The sequence below is a fragment of the Egretta garzetta genome, unplaced genomic scaffold (genome assembly GCF_000687185.1).
Source record: "Egretta garzetta isolate BGI_Z169 unplaced genomic scaffold, ASM68718v1 scaffold53, whole genome shotgun sequence".
NCBI lineage: Eukaryota > Metazoa > Chordata > Aves > Pelecaniformes > Ardeidae > Egretta > Egretta garzetta.
This window is the reverse complement of record NW_009259312.1, coordinates 465349-490359: the sequence shown is the minus strand read 5'-3', so window position 1 is coordinate 490359 and position 25011 is coordinate 465349. Positions and strand designations below refer to the sequence as shown.

Sequence of the window (25011 nt, the reverse complement as noted above, 5' to 3'; positions counted from 1 at the left end):
TAGAAAGGCAAAACTGAATTCTTCTGCTCTCAACAGGAGACCTGGTGTTGGTACTTGCTACATCATCATGAATTTCAAAGAAGAAATTTTAAAACTTCCTTTGGCCTGAGATGAAACTCTTGGCATTTTTAAGCTGTTTTTCTCTTGCTTTATTATATGAGGGAATGATTTAATGCTTTTTTTTTTTTTTAAATGGGAAATGGTATCACTCTCTCTGCCATAACGAAACCCTGGTTTAGATTGTTTTATTACACAAATTTTAAATGCACATTGCCATAGCATTTCATGAGTGTATTTACATTTACCTTTCTAAAACACACAGTATATTATGTTGCAATTAAAAGCCCACAAACTCAATCTGATATTTTTTCACTAATTTATTCCCAAGCCAATATGTATTTTAATGTTCCAAACCATTGCTAATTAACACATGGAAATATTTTAACATGGATTTTGATTAATTCCATTTAACAGTCTAACCAGTGCTAAAACATATGTGGTGTGTCATTTCTTTCTTTTGAGGAAGGCATTGGCATTAAATCTTTCAATCTTCCTGAGCACCAAATGCTAATTTCAGGAAGATTAAATAACAGACTGCAGCTACAGTTTCCTTTCTTTACTTCCCAGAAGGTGAAATGAACATATTTATGTGGGAGGAATTTCTTTACTGCACAAGCCAAAATACAGAAATTAGATTTTTTTTTTTTCTAACATTGCTGATACACCAGCAATCGCCTGCCAACTAAATAACTTTAACCTATATCTGCAGTTCATGGAAAGTTGCCAAGTTATATGTTCAACTTTCTTTCACTCTGTTTTTTTTTTGTTAAAGTATTCCCATACTATGTTTTCACCTGCAGCTCCTAAATACTTTTCCACACTTGAATCAGAGACAACCAGCTTATAGTGGGGTGGCGATGACCATAAGGCTGGAAATGCTCATGTAAGACCCTCCTCTGATTTTCACACTTTGAAGGTATGCTCTAAATACGAATCATATGGTATTGCTCTAATGGTTTAAAATCTGATTATAATTCTGCGCGTCAATGAACTTAAGCATGCAAAATACGTATGCATGCGAGTAAGAATCTTACGCATGTAAAGATGCAAGAATGCAGAGCAGGAGGAGGCTGCCTTCTGGATCATGTGCTAATTGCTTGCATATCGCATACAGCTTTTCAGGAGATGGAGCTGGATGAGCTTAAGAGCTGTTAAGCACTTTGCTCTTGTGATTCCCACCAGAAAGCTGACCACACCCGAGTACTGGAGTTCCTCTTTCCCCTACAGTGAGTCCAGTTTCGCTGTCCCCCCTTCCAGCATCCAGCATCTGCTTCATGGTCAGCATGTTCCCACTGAAAGCTGAAGCAGAGGTTGACTGTATGTTCAGATCACACCCACATCTCTTTCATGCCTACCACACCTCTGTTGCGTAAGTAACCTTTTCTTCTTCTTCTTTCCCTAGGCCTTATTTCACTTGTTGCAATACTCTTCGTAAATCTTCATTCAGCTTGACAATACACGGTACTACCCCTCCTCCTTTACCTTCCCCTAGCTGTATTTCAGTCTCAGCTGCTAACACAGCATTTGAACAGGGGATTGCGTTTGGTTTCCTGTTACCTCTACAGTATCTAAACATGCTTTCTGCACCAATCAGCTGCCCAGATTCCTGGCTTTGGAAGAGAGCATTCCAGTTGTTTCTTACTGATCTATGCCTACTGAATAAAGCAAAGTCCAGTTTTCTACTCGACTACCATTTTCATCAGGATTAGAACTTTCTTCTCTGAGTCTACATTTACACCCACTGATTTTCTTGTACTTTCTTTATGTCTCTTTTTACACATTTAAGAGGTCTGTGTTGGATGTAATGTTTTCATCATATTCACTAAATGAGTGTCCCTGGGAGAAAGTAGCTACTAGTAAGAGTCCCCACTCTTGTTCAAGAGGCAGAGGCTGTCCTGAGAAGCTGCAGGTTCAGTCCCAGCAATGATTCACAACAGCTCTCATTGCCCGTGCAAAAATGTGTGCATATTCTCTTGCCCGTACTTTAAAAAACACGTGACTTCTGTGTTCTCAGACTATTTAAAACCTTAATTCCTCTGCTCCCTACAAAGAACAGAATAGAAGAATTTGTGAAAAAAACAGTTATGACAGGAAAAAGCAGTGAATAAGCAGGTAGGTTCTTTCGAACTAGCTGTGTGTTACTGTAAAGGTTTGTGTCAGATAAAATAATACTTAACATAGCTGATGATAGTAAAGTTTACAAACAGCCATTCATTCTAGCACAGAAGGCCAAATGCTGATACCCGAATACCTGCCAATCCTGTTCTCAGTCAGATGCATGCATGCTGTTCACTCAAGGGCTGATCACAGCCCAGAGTGAAAACACACATCATAAAAAATCAAAATATCTGAAAATGGCATTTTCTCATTTTTTATTACAGGACCATTCTTTGTTTTACAGTTCATAGAGAATATATTTATTAAAGCAGGTCATGTTCCAGAGAAGTATTAACAAATAGTGCAAAGTCTCCAGCCTGGTTACACCTGCTGGACTGGTCCTAGAAGAACGCCCTTGTTAGCTGACAACTGCTGCAGACTATCAAGATCTAAGAGTATCCTTCCTCATGCGTTTGCATGCCAGATGGATGGAAACAAAGTGCTGAAAATTAGCTCTGCCAGCTCCTGGTCATTATTCAGAAAGTACATTACCCGTCAACGTGAAGATACTACAACGCTTAACACTGTTTTTATATGGCTTGAGATGTTTTCCTTAAATTAATGGGAGGAAGCAGAAAGGATGCCATTTTAGTTATGGAAAAGCAGCCATAATAATACTTTTCTATCAGATATCTGAACAATATTCCTCTAATGGTGAAGAGTAAATATTATAACCTCCTTTCCTAGTCAGATGCACCAAAGAACGAGGACCGCTCATCAAAATGGGAAACAGGATTCATAAAGATTTCTGCCTTCTGTTTGATTAAAAAACCTCTACAAATCAAACGGGCTACAATGAGTTTGAGAAGTACCAAAGTGACTGTCCCATGGTCACACACCAAATCTATTGGCAGAGTTATGAATACACCCTACAGCCCCCCTGCAGCTATTAAAGGATGCCTCCACATCTTTGCTCAAGCAAAACAAATCCGCTACTGCTCTTCCCAAAGTCTTTGAGGTCATTTTACTTTGTGACATCTCATATGACACCATTTGAATAACAGTATTTCTTACACTTAATTTGGACCAATAACAAGCCACTGATAAACAGTTACTTTGGCATTGGGAATTTCAAAAAGGTTAAAAAAAAAAAATCACTTTTCAAGACACCATGAGACGACTCTTCACAAATACAGGTACTCTAATTTCACTGAGATTTTTTTCTTCCTCACATCAAGAAAAGATTAAAAGCTTAAAAAACAAAACCAAAACCCCACTAACAAATGCACAATGGGAAAGAAGCTATCTAACCCTTCCTTTCGCAAACTAAATACACAGTCAGTTCTTTTAACCACACCTATAAATTAAAGTGCCCTGTTCTGCAGTCTGATGTAAAATGTAAAGTTCTCATTGCTCACAGTGGTTCAAAATCAGGCCCTAAATATGCTTATTTATACTTGATTTAAAATAAGCAAGCTGTCCTCTTGCTATCCCTGCAAAATAGCTTTGCTAGCAATTGTCCAAGCACTCGGACAGTAGCCTTAAAAAGGCCACAATAAGAGGTCTTCAGTCGAGTGGTGTCATATGGTCTTCATTTAGAAGTATCACAAGAACATTACTTCTCACAGTATTTACAAATCAAAAACATATGGCTGTAACCTGTAATACTGCAAGAAATACTGCTCTTTGGGTTTGTTTTTGGCCTCAGACTTCTGAAATATGAACCAAGCAACGGGATTTCAGCTTAATGCGTGATTCAGTCCATTCTTCTTCAGAGCTCAAAGTCTGGGGGACTGCTAAAGCTTGCATCTGAAAAAAGTGATTTGCCCACAAGTATGGTAATGCACTACAGTTGGCAGCTAGAGTAGCACGTATATCAAAAGGGTGTGGGGTGGTTAATTAAAGACATCTACTTTCCATTTAATTAAAAAAAAAGAGATATTAAACTGGCTTTGGTTCTTACAAAGAGTTTTATAAGTCATATATAAGCCTCTTGCATTTACTCTTTAGGTTCAATCAATATGGTTATCTACCTGTCAATTTTTCTTGCTCTTTAATGCAGAAAGAGAGCAGCCTTTTTTATAGCTAGCTCAGAAAGTACTAAGCTAATCAATACAAGCAGCGATAACAGAATGATTTGAACCACGTAACAGAAGCTTATCACTTTGCAGTATACTGAACCCATCAAAATATTTTCCTAGAAGTAAGTGAAAATAGAAGTTCTCCATTTTTTATTACTTAAGTGGGTGGTGACATAGATGTTGTAGGCCTTTTGGATTTGTTACTAGCTTTGTATTTTGGGGAAAATTTGGTATATGAGCATTTGCTACTTTGTAGGAGCATGAGGCCAATTTTGCAGTGAGATTTAAAAACTCTGCCTTGAGAATCAAACATTATCTCAATTCCCCTTGATTTCCCATCCCTAAACATTTATTGGAAATCCATGCATTGTTCTGGAGAACTGCGCATAAGATTTTCCATGAATGTCTGATGTTCCTACAGACCTTAAACCCCTTTGCTTTACTCAGTACTCTCAGTAACTTGTGTTCAAGCCCAATCTGAAAAGTACAGGCTTTCTTTCAGCTGTCTCCTGCTGAGTCAGTCGATTTGAAATAATTTGTAAGCATCTGATTCCTAGAGGTTTAAATATACATACATGTATCAAGATTCTGGATTTTAATGCAGCAGAGAGAGGATCAAGTGTTATTGTGGTCTCTAACCTCTACTTTTTTTAAGAAATGCATAGGATTTAACTATACAGTTCTCTTTAAGTGGTAAGTAACAATCATCTGCCATCATACAACTTAAATAGGTGGAATTCTACATAATAGAAAAGCTCTTTGCGATGTCCCAGGCTTGCCGCGATTTACCAAATGTTAAACGCAAACTCAGAATTAATGTATATATGTATATAAATATGTCCATAAATACAGACTAAAGAGATGAGAGTTAATAAGAAAGGAACAGGAAATAATGTTTCAGCTTGAGGCTTTCTATCAGTTTTAGCTCCAGGGCCATTGTTATCAAGTCTCTGCCATGGTATCTGGTGCATTTCTGCATGTCCCCCTGAAGTAACACGACAGCCTTATGGCCTCCCAGTTCTGAAAGGTGTGCTTCCCAATGTCTGAATCTCAGAGGCTGGCAAGCCTGGGTGCTAACAGTTACACTGGGTTTTGCTCAAGGCACCAAACCATAAAATTTTTTACCTTCACCCTTAGAAAACAATACCGATATGTAAAAACAAAGAAGAAAGGTAAAAGAAATCAAATGGATAACAAAATTATCTAGAAATCCTTACAGGACATAGCTAAATGTCTACAGAGGCTCTACTGTTCCTATTTCTCTACCAGAAATGGCCACGCATTGTGCAGACAAGTCTGAACTAGGTCCGTATGGGTGAGTCAAGGTGTGGAAATCACACAACAGTATCCACTCAGAGGCAAGGATTACTCCATGGGTGCGTAAGTGCTGCTAACACTACATGCTGACCCAGTCTGGTAAGTCTATGTGAATTTACCATGAATCTCTACAAGCTCAGAAATCACTAAACCACAATCCATCGCACAGTGGAGACATGCCAGCAGCAAGGCATTAACAATGTTGTCCACTCCAGAGGAGCTGAAAGATGGATGGGCATCTCTGAGGGCAGAATTGGGCCCAGTGAATGAACAAAGATTCTTAGAGCAACACTTCAAGTGACACAAATTATGTTATAAAATTGATCACTTCCTTACACATGGCAGAAAGCTTCCAGGGCACTCAACATCCTATTCCATTAAGCCATGATAAATAAGACCATATTTCCACATCAGTCTGGACTCATCTTTTAAATCTGCTTCTTCAAATATTTGGTTACTTATTCCCCTCCCTTTTCTTAAGATAACAAAACCTGTTCTTTCTTTTCCAACTTTGCATGTCTTAATAGATGCCATTATTGCGGGATCATCATCTAGAAATTTTATTTCCTCACAGAATTCCTCATCTTAAAAGCATGCAAAATTTTGAGAAAAATCACTGAAAAATGTTTGGTGTGCAATCTCTATGTGTACACCCAGCAACTTGAAAAAATGGACTCAAGGATACACAAGAGCCACAGAACAAATTATGGAAAAATGCCCCAAAAAAGTAACTCTCCTAATGCTAGTGTGAAGATGATCACCACCACCACCTGGAATAGTGTTAGGATGGAAACCCGCAGTGCAGGAGTAAAATTGTTTCAAGCAGATCACTATGGCTCGAGGTGGCTAGGGAAGGTTCATAAATTGATAAGCACCACTGAAGGATCATAAGCCTCCACATCAATTGTATAAAGATTACAACAGAGCCACTCGTTGCAGTCATTCTGAAAAGGTTATGGGTTTCACAGGTGTGCACTGTCAGTTCTGATTAAGCTTAAACTAAACCAGTTATCTATAACGTTGGATTGGAAGGAGTTTTATTGCTGAACGCAGGGTAAATCAAATTCAGGATTCACATCTGTGGAAAAACACATAGGGCCAGAGTTCACAATCCTGACACAGGCAAAAAAAAAAATCCAACCCCCCAAACTCAGGCGGAGATTTGCCTGTAAAAGATCCATCAGTCTGTCTATTGTCTTATGTTCTATATTGGAAAGGAAAATTATCCGTCACCTTAACACAGCTTTGGGTTTTCTTTCCCTCTTCAAATTATTGTTCGCTCTTATAATGCAGACTGTTTTAAGATTATTATCTGCATTCATTTCTAAAATGCCTAGAGTTTACCATTTATCTGATCATAAACAAAATTAATTATACACCTATACTTTTCACTACACAGGATATAAACTAAAGCAACTATAGCAACAAATTCACAATGTAATTTTTCATCTGTGTGACTAGGCATCTTTCCAAAAACAACAGTTCACATCAGAGGTTCTCAGAGCTAGGCAAAAAGACTGTGGGTGAAATCCTGCACCCAAAAAACATTGCTAACAACTCAGTTGATTTCAACAGCGCCAGGATTTCACTCAAAAATTAAAGAAAGAAAAAATGCATTCTTAGGAGTTGATACAAGTTGCAAAAGGTGCATTCTATTTCCAAAAATACTTCATATTAATGCTGCACTTTAAAGTGCCTCTATTGACTCGCGGTGTTAATAGATGGCAAAAGTGAAAAAACGTATTTGCTTTTGCAACATCATTATTTCCTTTGCATGCAATTATTTACTTGCCAAACAATGCTAGCAACAAATCGCAACAGACTATGAAGCCATCTACATCAGCAGATTTTTAACCTAAGGTAAAAATAAACAGAAACATCTGTAAAGTAATCTTGTACAAAGCTACATTTATTAACAAATACATTTTCTAATAAAACACCATCTGCAAGCAACCCTCAGCTTCCACTTGATATAAATAGGCCTTTTACTGTTTTCAGATGCAGTTCCCAGAAAATTATTCCAAGCTCTACTGCAAAACACATCAGTCTTTGTTGCTGCCTGGAATGTTAATAAATAACATCAAGTTTTTAAATAGTCAAACAAATTATTGGCTTGAAACAATTATTCCAATAGAAAAAGCTGACCTTTTCCAATAAAGTGGTTTAAGAATGCATCGCTCCTCATTCCTAGTATAATATATTACCAAGCAGGGAAATATTTTGGGAAAAACAGAAAGCTATGAAAACCCCATATTGCAATTCTGCTCATATGTACACTATAAACCTACCTTGCAAAGGTTACTGCTTTAGAGAAACTCAGAATAAGAGAAAAAGTATACAGAGTATAAATAGTTCAATTGGTATTCTTATTATACATCTGTGCTTGGAATGGACACGAATATGAACCAACTAAAATGTTCCTCACAGGACTACTGTACTGACCAGCATTACAAAATTCAACAGCTTAAAACTGTTGATAGCAGAGATTGGGACTGAATCCCAATATTAAGAGCTCTTCAAAATGCATAAAAGCTTTAATGGGACACATTTTCATAAGCATTACTCAGAACTTAAGCCACATTAATTCCATTAAAAGCAATGGGAATTTAGCAAACTCTGCAAATAAACTCCTTACTGGTAGAACTATTTCGCACCGCTGAAATTTGAACACTGCCATTTTTCCTTAGAGTTTAAAACAGTGATCTTTCTATCAAACTAGCTCCTAAATGACAATGCAAGATGAGTGAAAACTGCAGATGAATTGAGATATTAGAGTTCTCTGTCCAGAATTCTAGCTGGTATAAACTTTATTACATCCAACAGAGATCTAGCCTTTTCATATTAATTGGAAACATGCAATGTTAGTATTCCAAACTGTGCTTTTAAAATTCATTAAATATTGCTACTGAGACTATAACAACAAATTTTGCCAAAAGAAGTCATTCACATTCTGGAGAAAAGGAATGTTTTAAAACATAATTCCAGGAAATGGAACTGCATATTTCCAGAGGAAAATATTCAGTGCATGAAACACTCAAGCAGTACGACAGAGAAGATCTTTTAAACTACTTACTTCAGTAACAGGAGGAATGTTGAGCTTTGGTACTTTGTTCTTTGAACTAGGTGTGTTCACTTTTCCTTCCAGCAGTGTTCCAAAGGACTGATTTCCATATCCACTCTCAATTTCTATTGGAGGTTTCAGTTCAGGTGAGTCATTGGGCACCTGGTCCTGACCGTCCATAGGCCTGACATATGCTGTAGGCTTTTGCTGGACCATGCTGTTTTTACAGTGAAGTCCTGGTGGGAAATTCTGGGTCGAAAGACTGTTGTTCGCAGATAACAAAGATGTGGAAGGAAGTGGAGATCCAGGACCATGACCTACAAACTCAAGCTCTGTGGGTGACTTCGAATGACTGTTTTCTTTGTAAGTATGTTCTCCAGCTGCTGACTTTGAATGAGTATGCCTCCTCGAATGTGAAGATGCTGGCATAGAATTTGCTTCCTCAGTTCCTCCACTTTTATGCTGCTCACTCTGACAATTATAGAGGTCTTCATACCTGCCCTGTGGCTGGTCATGAGAAGAGCTATGCTTTGTCCGACTCTGCTGACTACTGGACTGGCTTGGCTGGGCCCCACTAGAGTTGTGACCACCACGTGACCAGTCTGTCCTCGACTTCCTGCTGCTCTGGTGACTGTGTAGCAAAGTAGAATTAGATGACAATGAAGAAGGCGGAGGCATTGATGTTGATGAGTGACCACTGATCTGATGAGATGGGATCATCCTGTTTCTTGGTTCTGGGAAAAAGTTCTGTTCATTTTTGTCAATGGGCGTCTGTGGGACAGAATTCTTTGGGATTCCTACAAGATGGCTCTGGTTGGAATGGTTAGTTAACAGGTCCTTCATCTCATCATAATTTCCCAATGTGTTCTGGACACGGTTTGCAAGGGCATCGCCTTTATTTGTCTAAAAAGTAAAAAAATAAAATAAATAAAGGAAAAGAGTAAGTAAATTCCTGATTATGAAGTTACTGCTCAGAATAGTTGTCTTAGAAGATGGCAAATGTTAGCTGTTTAATGGTGTCATGCTGACATTTAATTTAATTTCAATTACACTTCGCATATGTTATGTAAGAAAAACCTATCAATAACTGTGTTCAAAGAATCTCTTGAAACAGGCTTGCATGGGTAACACTTGTACACTGCTTCCCATTTTCTTAAATATGCTCTCAGAGAAGTGTTTAAATTGCATCAGTTATGGATGTTAAGAGCAAAATAGGCTAGTTTTATGTCAGAGATGTTGGGCTTCTACATTTCATATCATGTAAAACATGAACGTGCAATTACTGGCTACTGAGCATTTGAATTGCAATCACACAATTTGTTTAAGTATGTTATTGCTCTATCAGCCCCTTGACCCATAGTCCTGCCATAAATAGAAGCTGTGTAGTCTGTAATGAACATATAGTGCCAAACTCTTCACTCCAGTGTAACTCCAATTACTTTTCTATAGATGGTTCAGTTTGACCTGAGGTATCTACCATCTGAATCCAGAAAAGAAAAAGCTTCTACCCAACTCAAATGCTACAGTAGCTTCAAAGAAAAGATCATTCAAAAATATTTTCTTATAGAACATAGACAGACATGATTGCCACATTCTTAAGTATCGTTATTCTTCTGTTGTCTGCAGGCTGGTTGTACTTGTGAATCGTGCTTTTCTTTGATTTCCAGTAATTATTAAATAAATACTGACTCATCTGTATTTCACTGCTATTATACTTTTTCTTTTGAAGTGTGAAGTGGATTTCTTGGTTCTTTTTCCTTTTCCCTTTCACTTGTAAAAAGCTGGGCAAATAAGCTGGAAGCTATAATTAATACACAGCTAATTTCCTCGCCCTGTTCTAACTCACCCCACTGAGACCCATAGTACCAGCCTTCTTACTGACCTTTATGTTCCATTGAAACGACCAGCAGAGAACTAAAACATCTTATTCCCCATGCTTATTACTTTACAAGACTCAAAGGATAAAAACAAAGCAAAACTATAGTTCCTGTTCAAGCAGATGGTTAACTTCTACAGTCCGGAATTAAATACTTCAGGATGCAGCCAACTAACCTTTTACTTATGTTTGGGTTTTTTTTCATGCAATACAGCACATAGTGCCACAGTCCAAAGACACCTTAACACCAGGCCATAAAGATGGGGAAAGGCAGCACTATGAGCTTGTGCTTGGTTAGAAAGTGTTGCACTTCATTCCTTGACAAAGGATCCTACCATGCCACTGATCCCATTTTCCTCAAGTATTAAGCAGAAGTTTGAATGATGAAAAAAAAATCCATGCATGGATTTCTTCTGAAATATCTGCTTATATTACCCACTGCTGAACTAGTCAGGAGATGAGGAGAATATTGCAGAAAGATATTTTTTTTCCCTTAGTACTGCACATGCCATAAAAAATGTTGAAAAAGAAGATAATAAATGCAAATTTCCTTTGCTCATTCTCAGGGATTGTAACATATATTACCACTGCACTGAGGCAGTGATTTAAAAAATAACTGTTCAATGTTGTTCTCATCTATATACATTTTGCCAGTGCTCCTAACCGACACAGTTAATAATCCCAGTTGTGGAGAACCACGAATCACTTTTATTCACTAACTAAGTCCCTAGGTTGGTCATTTTAGTGGCAAAAATTATACTCTAGCTACGCCAAGAATAAGCTCTTTGTATATGAGCAGTCTCCTTCAACTGAGTTGCACAATAAGCTGTTTGGGCAGCAGCCAAAACCAGGCTCTCTCTGTTCAACCCTCGAAGTCTAAACACTTACATACTTGTTCTGTTTCCTCCTTCCCCAAACACTTTAACTCCTTATGGGATACACATGGGAAACAACCAAGTATCGAAAAATCCTGACCACTGGCCTTCACCTCTGGTTCCACTACACTTCCAGCATGCACTTAGCTTACTTTCCAGAAAGCAAAAGTTTAAAAAAAAAAAAAGTTCTGATAACATATCATCACTGTAACACTTCAACATCATAGCACATTAAATGGCTCTTGTCTAGATCCTTACAGAGGGAATCAATATTTTAATTTGAATGTAGAGCTTTTCAATCATTTCTTTGTTGGAGGTATCTGATTCTCTCAACTTATTTCTTTCACATGTCACATAATGATAAATTGATATTAACTCTGTTTTATGCAGAATGTTCACATCCTGGGGATAAAAGACACTGTATAAATGTTAGGTATTATTATTTGTAGTCATTTACTGGGAGCACTAATGAAAAATATATTTCCTGAAAAGCATGGAGATTAAATTAATTTAAACATCTTTAGAATATTTTAAGTGCGCTGAAGCTCATATCCGATAGTCATGGAAGTCAATGGAAGGATTATTACTCTCTTCAATGTAAGAATTTGTAATATTCAAAGTAATAATTTGGACCAGATTGCAAAGCAAAACCACATAGTGAATGTGAGTGGTAATTTGGCTTGGGCTTAAACAAAACTAGAGCACACACAACTAAGACCAGGCTTGTGCCTCACAACCTGCACAAGCTCAGGAGTGTAGAGCAGTGTGCTACCTACATTTAAGACATAAAGCATAACGTTAATGGTTTTATTTTATTTCCTCAGCAAATTCAGGGCCCTCGTGAGAAGCAGAGTATTCTTGATAAGCCTGGATACCAGCAAGACAAACACAAAATCCAGTCATAATTTCTGGTTGCTCTTTGTTACTTCCAGATTGGGGACAATTTCTACCTTCATATTCTGGATAATTGGCTGATTTCTTAAAGGAAACCTCTCTGTACTTCTTATTTTCTGAACAGCATGTTGAATCACAATTTTGCCGCTATCAAGGAAATGAAGCATTTTCTGAGTATTCCAAGGCATAAATTATACATCTGGTTTGTGACTCATGGCTAGTAGCGTTCCCCCTCATTCTAGGCTCTTGTTAATTTAGGAAATGTGCACCTTCCTACATTTGCTTCTATCGCTTTCAAAAAAGATCCATAATACTATCCTGTTGGAAGACTAATTTGCTAGCTGGCTATTGCATTATGGTTTTACAAAGGAAAGAACTAATACACTCAAACTTATAGGTCCAATTTACAAGGGTTTTGTGAAAATTTGTATGAAACTTGAGGTTTCATAATTCATTCACCTTCTCATGCCTCATAGTTAAACTAACCTCCATGGATTAGAAGCAGAGATCTTTTTTATGCTAAGCCTGAATAGCATGGAGGGGCTTTACCTGAAAAAGATAAATGATTTAACATTCACCAAAAGCTCCCAAATGGAAATGCTGCCCATTGGGTTCCCTTTCTCAAGCTGAACTCTTCTGAGGCAATTCCTTTGAAAAGTAACAAAAATACTCCTACTGTTTTCTCTAAAATACTCATCTCTGAAACTCTTTACTAATTCAAAACATTAAAAGGCATCAACAATTCAGTAGTAAAATTGCAGCTTCTCTCAGGAAAACTCTGACATTGCTTTTTCAAATATCTGTTGTCATAACACTGCAGGCTCTTCTCTGATCACTTCTGCAAAATCAAGCATTAGCAGGTTGCACCAGAGTTCGAAGGCAAGACCCGCAACCCACATGCTCGGTAATTTGCATTAAAGGGCAACACAGCCCTCCCTGCCCAACCTTCCCAAAATAATGCTGGATGTCATCACATCGTCAAAGGTGTTGTTTCCCCACATGAGACAGCAGAGCTTCAAAAGAACACTTTTGTCTTTTAATAAGTGTGTAGAAATGTATTTTATACACCCACAGAAAGAAACACCTTCTTTCATGTATGTGTACACATACACATACTACAAAGAATCAGTGTAGAAACATGCACTTGTCCAAAACTATAGTGATCGCCTATGTTTTATTTGACAGAGGGATAGAAAGAAAAATGCGCTAACAGCTAGAGCAGAGATGATAGATGGAGGCAGATACTCCACACATCTCATGATACACAATGGCAGTAATCTCCATTAGAAAATTTAGCCTCCTTTCTTTGATCAAGTTTTAATATCCCCAACTTTAGAGCATTCAGTTGTTTGGTCTTTAAAACATCAAAACAGAACTGGTGGTCTTCCCTACCCCAGCAGTCCTTTCTCTGGGTTGAAGCAAATGAGGCAGGAATGATAAGCAAGTAAGGGCACTAGGTATGGGAATAAAAGAAAGGATGAGACAGTTTCTATTTCTGAGACCTGATATTCCCAGCCTTCCCTTTGTCACTGTAGCCTCCATCTTTCCTCCCACCCCCAGATCTTTCAGAAACAAACCAGCCATCCCTTGAGCTGATGCTCACTAGCAGAGCTAGCCCAGCTGAGCATGCGGACCTTGTGCCCATCCAGGCCACAACAGTTGACTTTGCTGGGTAGTGTTTTATCTCATTCTGCTCCCACTGAGAGTAACCAGAAGAGATAAGATAGGTGCAGCTTGTTGCATGCACCAGGCCTTGAGTCTCATCCACACAGAAACATCTGTTCATCTCAAAATGGGAAAATAATTCAAACTGAAACGTGCGGCACATTTGTTCTCACCTCATGGCCTCTTCATTTTATTTTAGAATAAACATGAACAAACCCCTGAATTTAGTTTTGTACTTGCTTAAGAATACAAGTGACTACATATCCACTAAGAGTTAGATCCAGCTTTCATTAGTTCCTAGGAAACTGTACTGTGGCTGGTTCTTAGCAATGCAGAACTTACAAACGAAATGCCAGTCTATCACTTTGTCATTTTTTTTCCCCTATAGTGTAAAATGTAGGCAAGACCTAGCTTTCCTATTCAGTCTTAGTTCTCTTTGTTTTGCAAATTTTAAGACACATTAACTATTTTTGCATGCAATTTCCTCTTAACTTTTATATTTTTCAATTTATAATTACAGTGCTTTTTTAGGATAGTAATACATTATGCTTTGCTCAATCCCACAGATCTGACAAACTTCTCTGCCAAGCAGGTGAAAAGCAATTAAAAAAAAAAATGCTCAGGAAAATCACCAGGATAATTTTCTGCTTTTTAGTTGTTCAGTTGTTGACAAAACATATGGTCTGTGTATACCTGGTGCAAAAGCATGCACACTAAACAGATACTATCATTCTTACGGTACAGTAGATATTGGGGGGGCATGGTTTTAATTCCTGGCACAAAATTTGGTGGTGGTAGGCATATTGGTCTACCTACTGCAATCCAAATGACCACTTACATGAACAAAAATGTTTGCACAATCTGCAGGAAGGCTCAACAAAATCAGTTCATGGTAAGTTATTATTCCCATAAATAAAGGTGCTAAAATGTGGTCTAATGCAGAAACAGTGCATTGATTAGATTTTTATAAAAACAAACCAAAAAGACCCCACAAACCAAACTGTCCTAGTGTATAGTCCTTATTTGGCTGAATAAATCTCTGTCATGGATGAGTGGAATCCACCTCACTCAAAAAGAGAAGCAGCAATATGTTTTATTGAAGTAAAATAATAATTTGACGAGGTCAAATAAGTTTGATGGCAAGGTTCACCTTCTTAATTGCCGAATGGAAGAAACATACAAAGGAAAATTGAGTTAGAATGAAGTTCGAATGATTCACACAGAGACCAGAGATGCAAAGGGTAAGGAGGACCCTCCCATTGAGTCATGAGGTTCAGAGTGGATCCCCTTGCTTTCTAAACTCCTTTTGGAGCCTAGGTGCGGCTGGATCCAATCTTAGTCTCAGACTTGGGCAACGGTTTATGTCTAATGGAATTAGACATATAATATTGAGTAGCTACATGGATTAGTAATGTTTCATTAGTATTAATTCAGCATGCTATCAGGCACTTACCACAGACCTGTCGCAGGTAAGTGATCTCTCCACCTTGGGTAAGGAAAGTTCTCTTAGTCTCAGCTGAGGAATATCTACCTTTGAGTGGCATCCCTCCTCAAGGGGAGAGTCACCTGCCATGGCGTCTAGCTGCAATTCAGGATGAGCTCCAACTGAGCCCATCCTGATGGTAATATTTATAGGGTGAAGTAGTTGGCTGCTAGTCAATAGTACAGACAAGATAGATAGATGTCTTCATTCTAGCTCCAGTATCTTGTTCTGTACTTTGGTTATCTTGCACTTTTGGTTTTTGAAACCACCTTTCGAAAATATTTTTCAAGACACCCTCACTCCCCTGTGCATGAGCCAGGGACTTTCCAGCTCGCAAGTTCACCCCAAGGACATGAGGCCTGTTGCTCCTTAGTCAGCCTGAACCAACATACAGCTAGGAGTCAAGTGTATCCATCACACTCTCCCAGTCTATAATTATTAGACACCATTTTATAATAATGCCAGTCTTTCCTCCTCCTTTGTGGGCGATTTTCAAAGACCCCTCATCCTCCCTACAGCTGCTAACAATGTAAAATGGAAAGATGAAGTGGTGGCCTTTCAATGGATGTCACTGATTGGGAGGAGAAAAAGATATGGAAATTTACATTCTGATGAATTCTTTGGGGAATGTCTTACTGAAAATCAAAGCAGCAGAAATCATAAAGGGGGACATCCCTTGGTGATGAAAATCTCAGGCAGCAAAGCTCCTTGGAGAGAATAAGACTTGTCATAAGCCCCTTTCATACATTTGTTATGCTCCCCAAAGGTGCAGACAGTCTCCCAAAAGACTTCTTTGGATCGTTATGATTGCACAAGAAAGCTTACGGACTCATTATCTATAGAGAGGACGTTGGTTTTAACAACTCAGGTATATTTTATTCTTAAAAATAAAAGGACTAAGTGCTAGCTTTGTAGGTATGAACCCACTTGTAGAGATATCAGCTGCACATACTTCTATTGCAGGACTTTGCTGCATGTTTAGAGGAAGAAATCTTGAACTGGACTGACTGCAATGAAAATTCCTGATTCTGTCAATGCTAGCATGCAATGCTGGGCAGAGCATTCAGTTTGCTCTGCTGCCACATGCTGATTTGGATAATCAGTGTATTCAAGAGTACAAAGTACCAAGGCAGATGTGATATTTTCATTTCTTACAGGCAATGAGAAGTTTTACTTGTATTTGTAAAATGCATTCAGGTAAAAGACATTCTGAAAATGTTAAGCATAACAATGCAGTTTACCTTGTAGGGTTCCCCAAAGAGGTTAAAACCTGAAGCAAAGAGATCTTCATCTTGCTGGACTTCCTGGTTTCTTCTCTCCCATTCTTTCCGCTTAAGTGCACTCCGGTCTTGCTCATAGTGACTGAAGAAGAGAAAGACAAAAGAAGACAACACATTATTTTTCCCATAATTTAGTTACCCATTCATTACTATCAGTAAGAGCAGCAAAATATCAGAAACAATGTAACTCCTGATGACAATTCTGAAAGAAAGCAGCAGCCACTGAAAAATTTTCCCAAATGTAAATTTGGAATCATAATACTATATGAAATTGGGCAATAGGACAGCCAGTACACTTCTAAAATGAAAACAGACAAAAATGTTCTTTTCAAATTAACAGAGCATTACGCAGAAGAATAAAATACATTTTGATGCATTTATATGAACCGTCTGTAAAATAAATGCATGCGCACACACACACAAACACAGGCACATGTGCCCACAAAGAACATGGCTGTGCAAAGAAAGCAAATGTGAAGTCAAGGATGCACAACAACATCTCAAATCCATTTAACTGTGTAACACTGGCCTCAATCCATCCCAGTGCTCCAGCTCAGCCTCATGTGATTTAGACCACCTAATTCTGTCCCATGTACTTGCTAAAATTTATGTATGGCTTCGTTGTGGTTGTCAAGGGTGTTTTAAAAAGTGTTTTTGTAGCAGGCTCCCAGAAGAGACTTTAGGACAGTTGATTCCAGTATCAGATAATTCTACACACAAACAAACAGAAAAGGATCTCGCGCTGCAGCACAGCAATGGCGCGTGGCACTTATCTGTGTGTCAGCTTACTTTGTGCACCTGCCAGACCTCGATGACAAGCTGAGAGACCACATTTACTTCTCCCCTGAATAGCACTGAAGTACTTTGGTCTCTTGGCTTCGCAACCTACCTCCCGTTCCTCTGAGGGAAAAGATATAATTAAAACCCTGAAGGAGGGGGAAAAATAGGAAAGGAAGAGGAAAGGAAAAGATGCATGCTTCAACTTGCACTGACAACCTCTCATGCGACAACCATTAAGGGACACTTCTGTGCTTCAACCCGCATTTGATTTGTTATGAGGCTTTTGGCTCTGCTTTGTGTCAGTTAATTAGCCACCAAATTCCAGATGACAATTTGAATAGCAGATTCAGTACGTGCCTTGATGTTATCTGTTGTAAGCAGCATTTCCCTGATAGATTCTGGACACGCATGCACACACCCATGCACACCCCCTATGTACAAATGCATACATACAAACATACATATTACATATGTAACAAAGAACAGTTAATTCTCCTATCTCTGGCAAGAATGAATTAAATCTCCATAGAGCTCCACTGCACTTGGAAGATAACCAAATATCTACAACTTTTGCCTTTTTAGCTCAGCATGATGTTGTATTGAAAGCTTCACACCGAGAGTTATAATGAGGAATGAACTGCACAGTGATGAGGCTTTAACAGTGTATAAAGTCACTGATTTCTGAGTGAAACCACAATTACTAATTTGAAGCACCAGCTAATTAAAACCACAGCTATGTATTTAGCCTCTTGTTATACCTACTGCAGTTTATAATTATGAGGACCTCTTTATCTACTCAATTAAAGTTCTTATGATTCAGGCAGGTTGTGTTTGAACCTGCAAGCCCTGCAGAGAGCACAGGAAAGCATATGTCTGTGCCTGATGACTCCATGTATCCTTACACTCCTGTTTTTGTTTTTGTACAGGGAAGGGAAGGGAAGGAAAGAAAAAAGGAAAGACTAATGCCACAATGTGATCCCTAAATAAAAAATATGAATTAATAATTGGTTTAAGCAATTCAAGATCACTCAGGCTTGGATTGAATAAGGCTTGTATGAGTATGGCTTGTAAAAAGAATGCAAAGCCACCTGCACAAGCTGAGCTGAATGATTTCCATACACATTTTGTTTTTACAAGTTGAAAAGTAGTGACATCACTGGCACCAACATCAAGCTCCAGAACATTGTTATAATCATTCCTGGTATTTTTTTCAGAAGCTATAGTACTGTTTGCTGGCTTCTTGAGGCAGACAGAAGGGAAATTGTTGTAAGCAACAGTCACTTTACTGTATTATAGGTGACTGTATTGCTGACACAATACTGCAAACCACAGGCGACCTGTTCACTAAAAGGTGAAGGGGGGCACAAGTATCCCTTCCTTTCATGTGCTAAAACAAGATTAAAATCCACAGGTACGGGAATATGTGAGCACAATCTGTTTCCCAAATTGGTACACAAAGATGAGGACAAGGTCGACTCCATCTCTCCCCACAACTCTTCTGGAGTAGGGGGCTGGTTTAGTCCAGGAACAATCCAGCCCGGGAGCAGTAGGAACACACTGTATTCACCCCTCTCATGGGAGGTATTTCCAGAGATTTCTTTGGCATTTTGACCCACAGATTGTGTGACTCTTACAGCAAGATCTGATCATTATGAAGTTATGAGCCCAGTCTTGATGCCAGCTGAGTGGATCTAGCATAAGCAGAATTTTATATCCTGCATAAGTAATCCTTGCTTATGGGAGCAGTCCTATCCCTGGTACTGCCAGCATTCACTTCAGAAAGAATTATTCATGGAAGTTAGAGCTGTGTTTTACAGCTTTGCAGTGGCAACCTTGCCTGGACTTCCAGGGTGAAATCCTGCGGCCATTTAAACAAAACTGAATCTGGCCACCGAACACACAGATCACAGAATCACAGATTACAGCACAGAACAGATCTCACCCTTCACGTGAGGTTCCAGCACTCTGGTATCTAAAAGCTGCCTCTGGTGTCCAGTATGCATAGTATTTAGGGAACCAAGTGAGGCATTAAGCCATATCCTATCTGATAAAAAGCAGCAAAGGCCCTACGACTATTTAGATATGTTTTGTGACACATTACAAAACCACAAATTCAAAAATGATGAAAACAGCTGTAATTCAAAATGGCATAATCACTTTAAAGACATTAACTTAAGCTAAGACAGTATTTACAATGTTAACAGCAAGAGGTTGAAAAAAACCAGTATTTTCCAACACAACATACTGAAGTATTTCTCTTTTAGTGCATGTGTTTATGAAAGATTCCATGCACCCAAGAGGTGAGCACAAAGGCGCATCTCAGGCTCTGGACCCCAACGATGTTTACAGGGTACCAAACTGTGAGCATCCATTTTACAAGACAAGCAAAGCCCTAAATGAATTGTTACCTTTGCATCAATCCAAACCTCTCGCTCATATATTGTCTTGTAAGAGCAACAACAAAAAAAATTTAAAGTTTCATTTTGAACTTTCCACCACAGAGTCACATCCCAGCCTTACGTGTACGAAGTATCTGTTCAAAAGGAAGTGGTTGCTCATCCTGTCGGGTCAATTACTTGGCTTATTTCTCTGCAAATGTACTTTCGCTATGGGAATGCTTGACAGGGCACTGATGTGGCTATGGAAAGTCAAATATTATAAGATCGTACACAGATTAGCATAACTTCTTTGGGTTCCTTTGTAATCCAAAGAGGGATGCTGATTAGATCTTAAGGCTGGAGTGCACTGAGAACCTAATGGGATGCTCTCCAGAAAATCTTAATGCAGCCACAATGCAATCTCTGGGACTTATGTTTAATATTTAGCTTAACTAATGTTCTGTGAAATACAGATATGTGATTAGTGGTGAAGGTGTCAGTGAAAACTATAGTCAGATACCATGAGGAACATCAGAGTTCAGTCTGTCTCATTAGTATGAGAAATACTTTGTGACTCCTCTAAAGCCAGGAGAGTAGGAAATCACAAATGCAGACTTTTGCAAACATTTTTAAAAAGAGATTTAGAAGAAAGCAGCTGCAGGCCACAATACTCACTGTATCCGAGAGGGCCAGTTCCCTAGACACAGCTATTACATGACAATGTAGTTTAAATACATGAGCTTTATTGTTTTGTTACCACTTATTAGATTAATAATTGAATTTGAATGGGGAAGTCTGTACATAAAACCGAGAAGATCAGGAACGGTGAGCAGTAGGAATGCTACAAGAGCACGAGACTACTGATCTACAAATTACCAGCGTGCTGGATATGGCAGAAAGAACAGTAACCACAACTGTGTTATTGTTTTGGTATGTTTAACATGAAGGCAGGCTGCAAATGCATTTTGAATAACAGCTTTTGATACTTAATCCTTTAAAATCAGACCAGCATACATCCATTTGTCATTCTTCTCGGCTACACCCTAAGGGAGAGCGGTGAGCTGAGGCACGGTGACAGGCCAGGGGCTCAGCCTGTAGAATCTGCAGGCTGCTAGCGAGGCCCAGGGAGCTGCACCCTTCACACCCACGGTGGCCCAAGATGGCTGCGGGGACAATCCAGGTCAAGCAGAGAAGGGGAGAAGGTGGCTGAGGCAGGAGGAGGTTATATCAAGGCAGAAGATAACAGGCACGCACATGGGCTTTGGGTTGGAAGCTAAAAATGTGGATCTGGTGATAAGAGATGGAAGTCACATATGCACTGTCTACAAAAAGGAGAACTAGAAGAAGAATAAAATTTGGGGCATTGGAAAGGACAGTGTACTCGTGTGTGGTGAAAGCAAGAGGATGTGGTGCAAAGGATCTGGAAGGAAAAGAAAAAACCCTTTTGAACAGACTGCAACAGAAACAGAACTTAGAGGGAAGGGTTAAAGTAAGGCTGAAGAAGTAAGACCAACAGCTAAAGGCTGAGACCTAGCATTTGCAGTTTATCTAAAGCCACAGAAGCAGCCTCCCAAAGCGCAGAAGTCTAGGCAAGGCAGACAAAAGCCTGAAAGACGGGAGAAAGAGCAGAAGACCAGACGAGTTTGAAGGAGCAGTCACCGTGATATGGAGAAAAAGTAGAAGAGAAAAAAAATGATCAAACACCTAATGTTGCAGAAGAATCATGAATGAAACTGGAGCAGAGAGGCTTTATAGTAGTGACAGGCTACATCCACGCAGATAAATGAACAACATTCAAGAAAAACAGCATTTACCCACAAGTTAAGGAAGAAGTAGTTGCTGTTCTCATTAACGTGTCTAAATTCACAAAAATGCACACCATGATTAAATCAAAAATCCCCCTGTGCTAGTTTCACCCCCCTTAAAATATTGGATGTGCTTAAATGATGAGAGAAGTTCTCAAACTGAAATGTTTGTCATTTGTGGAAACAAGAAATAAACACTTCTAAACTAAGACACGGTGGATAAAAAATTATATACATTTGAGAACTGAAAGTCCTTTCCCAAGGTGATTTCCTCATAGTTCTGACTTTGGGACAGAATTGTTCTGCCATGAGCACTCAGGAAGCTGGTGAAGTAAACTCAGAAACTGGGCTTCCTCGAAAACTAACTCATATGCCTGCACAAGGTATTAAACATCGCAAATCAAAAACCACTCACAAACATATTTGACTTACATGAGAAATCCAGCTCAGGTCAATGAGAATATTCCCATGCTTAAAATACATCCTTGCTTTTCCACACCAGGGCGATTCTTTTTCAATGTGAGTAAAAATGTAAGGCTAAAAGCATTACACCTGATAATCAAACTAGGTAAAAGACTACTTCTAGCAAATACATTACAATGGGAATTCAACTCTATGTAACTCCAGATTTATCTCACCATAACTCCATTGATTTCATGTAAAAGCAGAGTACCACAACACTGTAGAAAAGAAGCAGAACAGGCTTCCTTGGTGTATTCAGATTCTCCCAGTACACACTCTAGTATTTCAATACATTTATTCCAAATGAAAAAAAAAAAAAAAAAAAAGCAGCCTCAGGTTTTAAATTTCATTGCAGGTCTTAAAACTATTCAGTAAGTGAGGGGAATTTCAAAACCTGATCTTTATGCAGAAATATGGCCAACTTACCTCCCCTGCTCATCTGAAGTCTTTGTTTCAGTTAATGATAAACATCATAAGCAGTATCACACTTAAAACAGCAAAATTCCTCTTCCTCTGTTTATCAGCATTGAACTTTCATCTTTGTCCTGGTAATTTTACTACTTGACAGAGACCAATCAAGCCATGACAGAATAGCTTTACAACTTTCTTTCATATTTACACTTACACTTACAACACTATCTTTCATATTTAACACTTACTTCAGTGTTGAGTTCTTCTTCATAGCATGGTTACTGAAAGTATCTAGCACAGAATTTATCACTGCACTGCACTTCAAGATAAATAATTTATTTTATAATATAGAATATTCTGTCTTTGATGTTCAACAGTTCTGTAGAGAAACACTTGAGATGGTCACTGGTTATCTATCCACATGAGCTAAATCTCTTAACAATTTGCATTAAAAACAATGCCACTCCTGTAGCACATTTGATAGAGAATACAGAAGATTAAAGCCTCTGAACAAAATAACACCCAAGAGAGCCCTGGGCAATTTATGGAAATTTAAGCTAGAAGGCTAAGGGTTTGGCTTATATTTGTCATATTCTTCATTTTTTTCATTCCCTCCCCCCCACCCTCCCTTCCCAAGTACCTAGAAAATGTTATTTTCACTCATTTTTCTCCTCTTTTTGGTATTATGCAGCCCCAAAACTTTCCTTAACGTGAATTTGGAAAGAACGATTCTGGGGGAATGGATGACAGAGATAAGCTCCTGAATAGTAAGCATATAAAGAATAGATGAGGTTTCAAAGGGGAGCATTTATTGTTTCCTGTATCATAGCACATTGTCTTTCGATATGATTAGTTATCAGTCTGAGTTATCAAAAACTGGGATGAAATAAAGCGCTTACGCAGTTATGCTTCATTGATGTCAGCTAGGGGAGCATGAAAATCTCCATGAAGTTGGGTAATTGATGTGTAAATCAGAGCTCAATCACTCTGTAATAGAAATGGTCCCACTGAAAGTATGGCTGCTGAACAGTATTGCAGAGGGGTGGGAAAGAAAGAAAGAAACAGAGTCAAGATAACACTTATTTATTAAAAATTATAATAACTGGCAATTTACACAATTTTGTCTTCAAGAGAGAAGTGCTGTCAGATATATTTAAATGCAAGCTACAGACCACTATATTTGGATATCCTTATTCAGTAATAATTAACTGTTTCTGTTTTATTAAAATGCTTGGGGACATGGTTATGGATATTTAAAAAGCAAATTAAATTAACATGTTCCTCCTTTGAAAGGCAACATGTGTAAATGACATCAGCGATTGTAATTTGGTTAACAATGTGTGTTCAAGGTATGTTTTGGAGTCCTATTACAGTCTTCTTGTCAGTTCAAATTTGTAGCATGAGAAACAAAAGCAAAACTGAAGGAAAAGAGGGGAAAAAGAAAATGAAAGAGAAGAATGGTCATAATATAACCACAGCTCCAAAAGGGCATTAAAAGACAAACAGTCATTAGAACATCATTCACATAAAATAGCTTCCCAACATGCGATACTTCTAAGAGTAAACACCTGATAAGTAAATAAAAGAGCTGGACAGGCTGGAGAGTTGGGCGGAGAGGAACATGATGAAGTTCAACAAGGGCAAGTGTCGAGTGCTGCACCTGGGGAGGTCAAACCCCATGCACCAGTACAGGGCAATGACCTGCTGGAAAGCAGCTCTGCCACAAGGGACCTGGGAGTCCTGGTGGATGACAAGCTGACCATGAGCCAGCAGGGTGCCCTGGCTGCCAAGAAGGCCAATGGTATCTTGGGGTGTATTAAGAGGAGTGTGGCCAGCAGGTTGAGGGAGGTTATCCTCCCCCTCTACTCTGCCCTGGTGAGAACCCACCTGGAGTACTGTGTCCAGTTCTGGGCTCCCCAGTTCAAGAAAGATGAGGAACTCCTAGAAAGAGTCCAGAGGAGAGCAACTAGGATGATAAAGGGACTGGAGCATCTCCCCTACGAGGAAAGGCTGAGAGAGTTGGGCTTGTTCAGCCTGAAGAAGAGAAGACTGAGAGGGGACCTTATCCTTCTTCTCTGGAGATATTCAAAGCCCGCCTGGACGAAGTCCTGTGTAGAATGCTCTAGGAGAGCCTGCTTTAGCAGGGGGGTTGGACTAGATGATCTCCCGAGGTCCCTTCCAACCCTTGCGATTCTGTGATTAACACTACATTATGGGGTTGGTTTTGTTGTCATTTTTTTCTTTCAATAAACGAATGCACATTAAGGCATTGATACCAACTGTAGAGAAACACCTGGAATCCAGTATTCTAGTTATGGCTCACACTAAACCACTGATAAACTCTAATAAACTTACATAGATGTGAAGTTTATGAGCATTTTTAGCATCAAATGAATTACATTCAGGACAGGAGCTGGATTAGGAAGCTCTATTAAACGGGTAATGTGCTGTGACTTTAAGGGGACTCCGATTACTCAAGAGGGGTT

General features: G+C 38.8%; 1 protein-coding gene across 1 annotated transcript in view; it reads right to left on the bottom strand.

The window, feature by feature from the left end:
- The window catches only part of AFF2 (AF4/FMR2 family member 2), a 264367-nt gene extending 244339 nt beyond the window's left edge, over positions 1-20028 (bottom strand). The window contains exons 1-5 of the mRNA XM_035891955.1: positions 19990-20028; positions 19878-19913; positions 17579-17589; positions 16651-16771; positions 8629-9519 (exon numbers count right to left, since the gene is read on the bottom strand). Of these exons, the coding sequence (XP_035747848.1) occupies positions 8629-9519; positions 16651-16771; positions 17579-17589; positions 19878-19913; positions 19990-20028 (1098 nt within the window). The remainder of the gene's footprint in view (positions 1-8628; positions 9520-16650; positions 16772-17578; positions 17590-19877; positions 19914-19989) is intronic.
- Positions 20029-25011: the final 4983 nt, after the last annotated feature.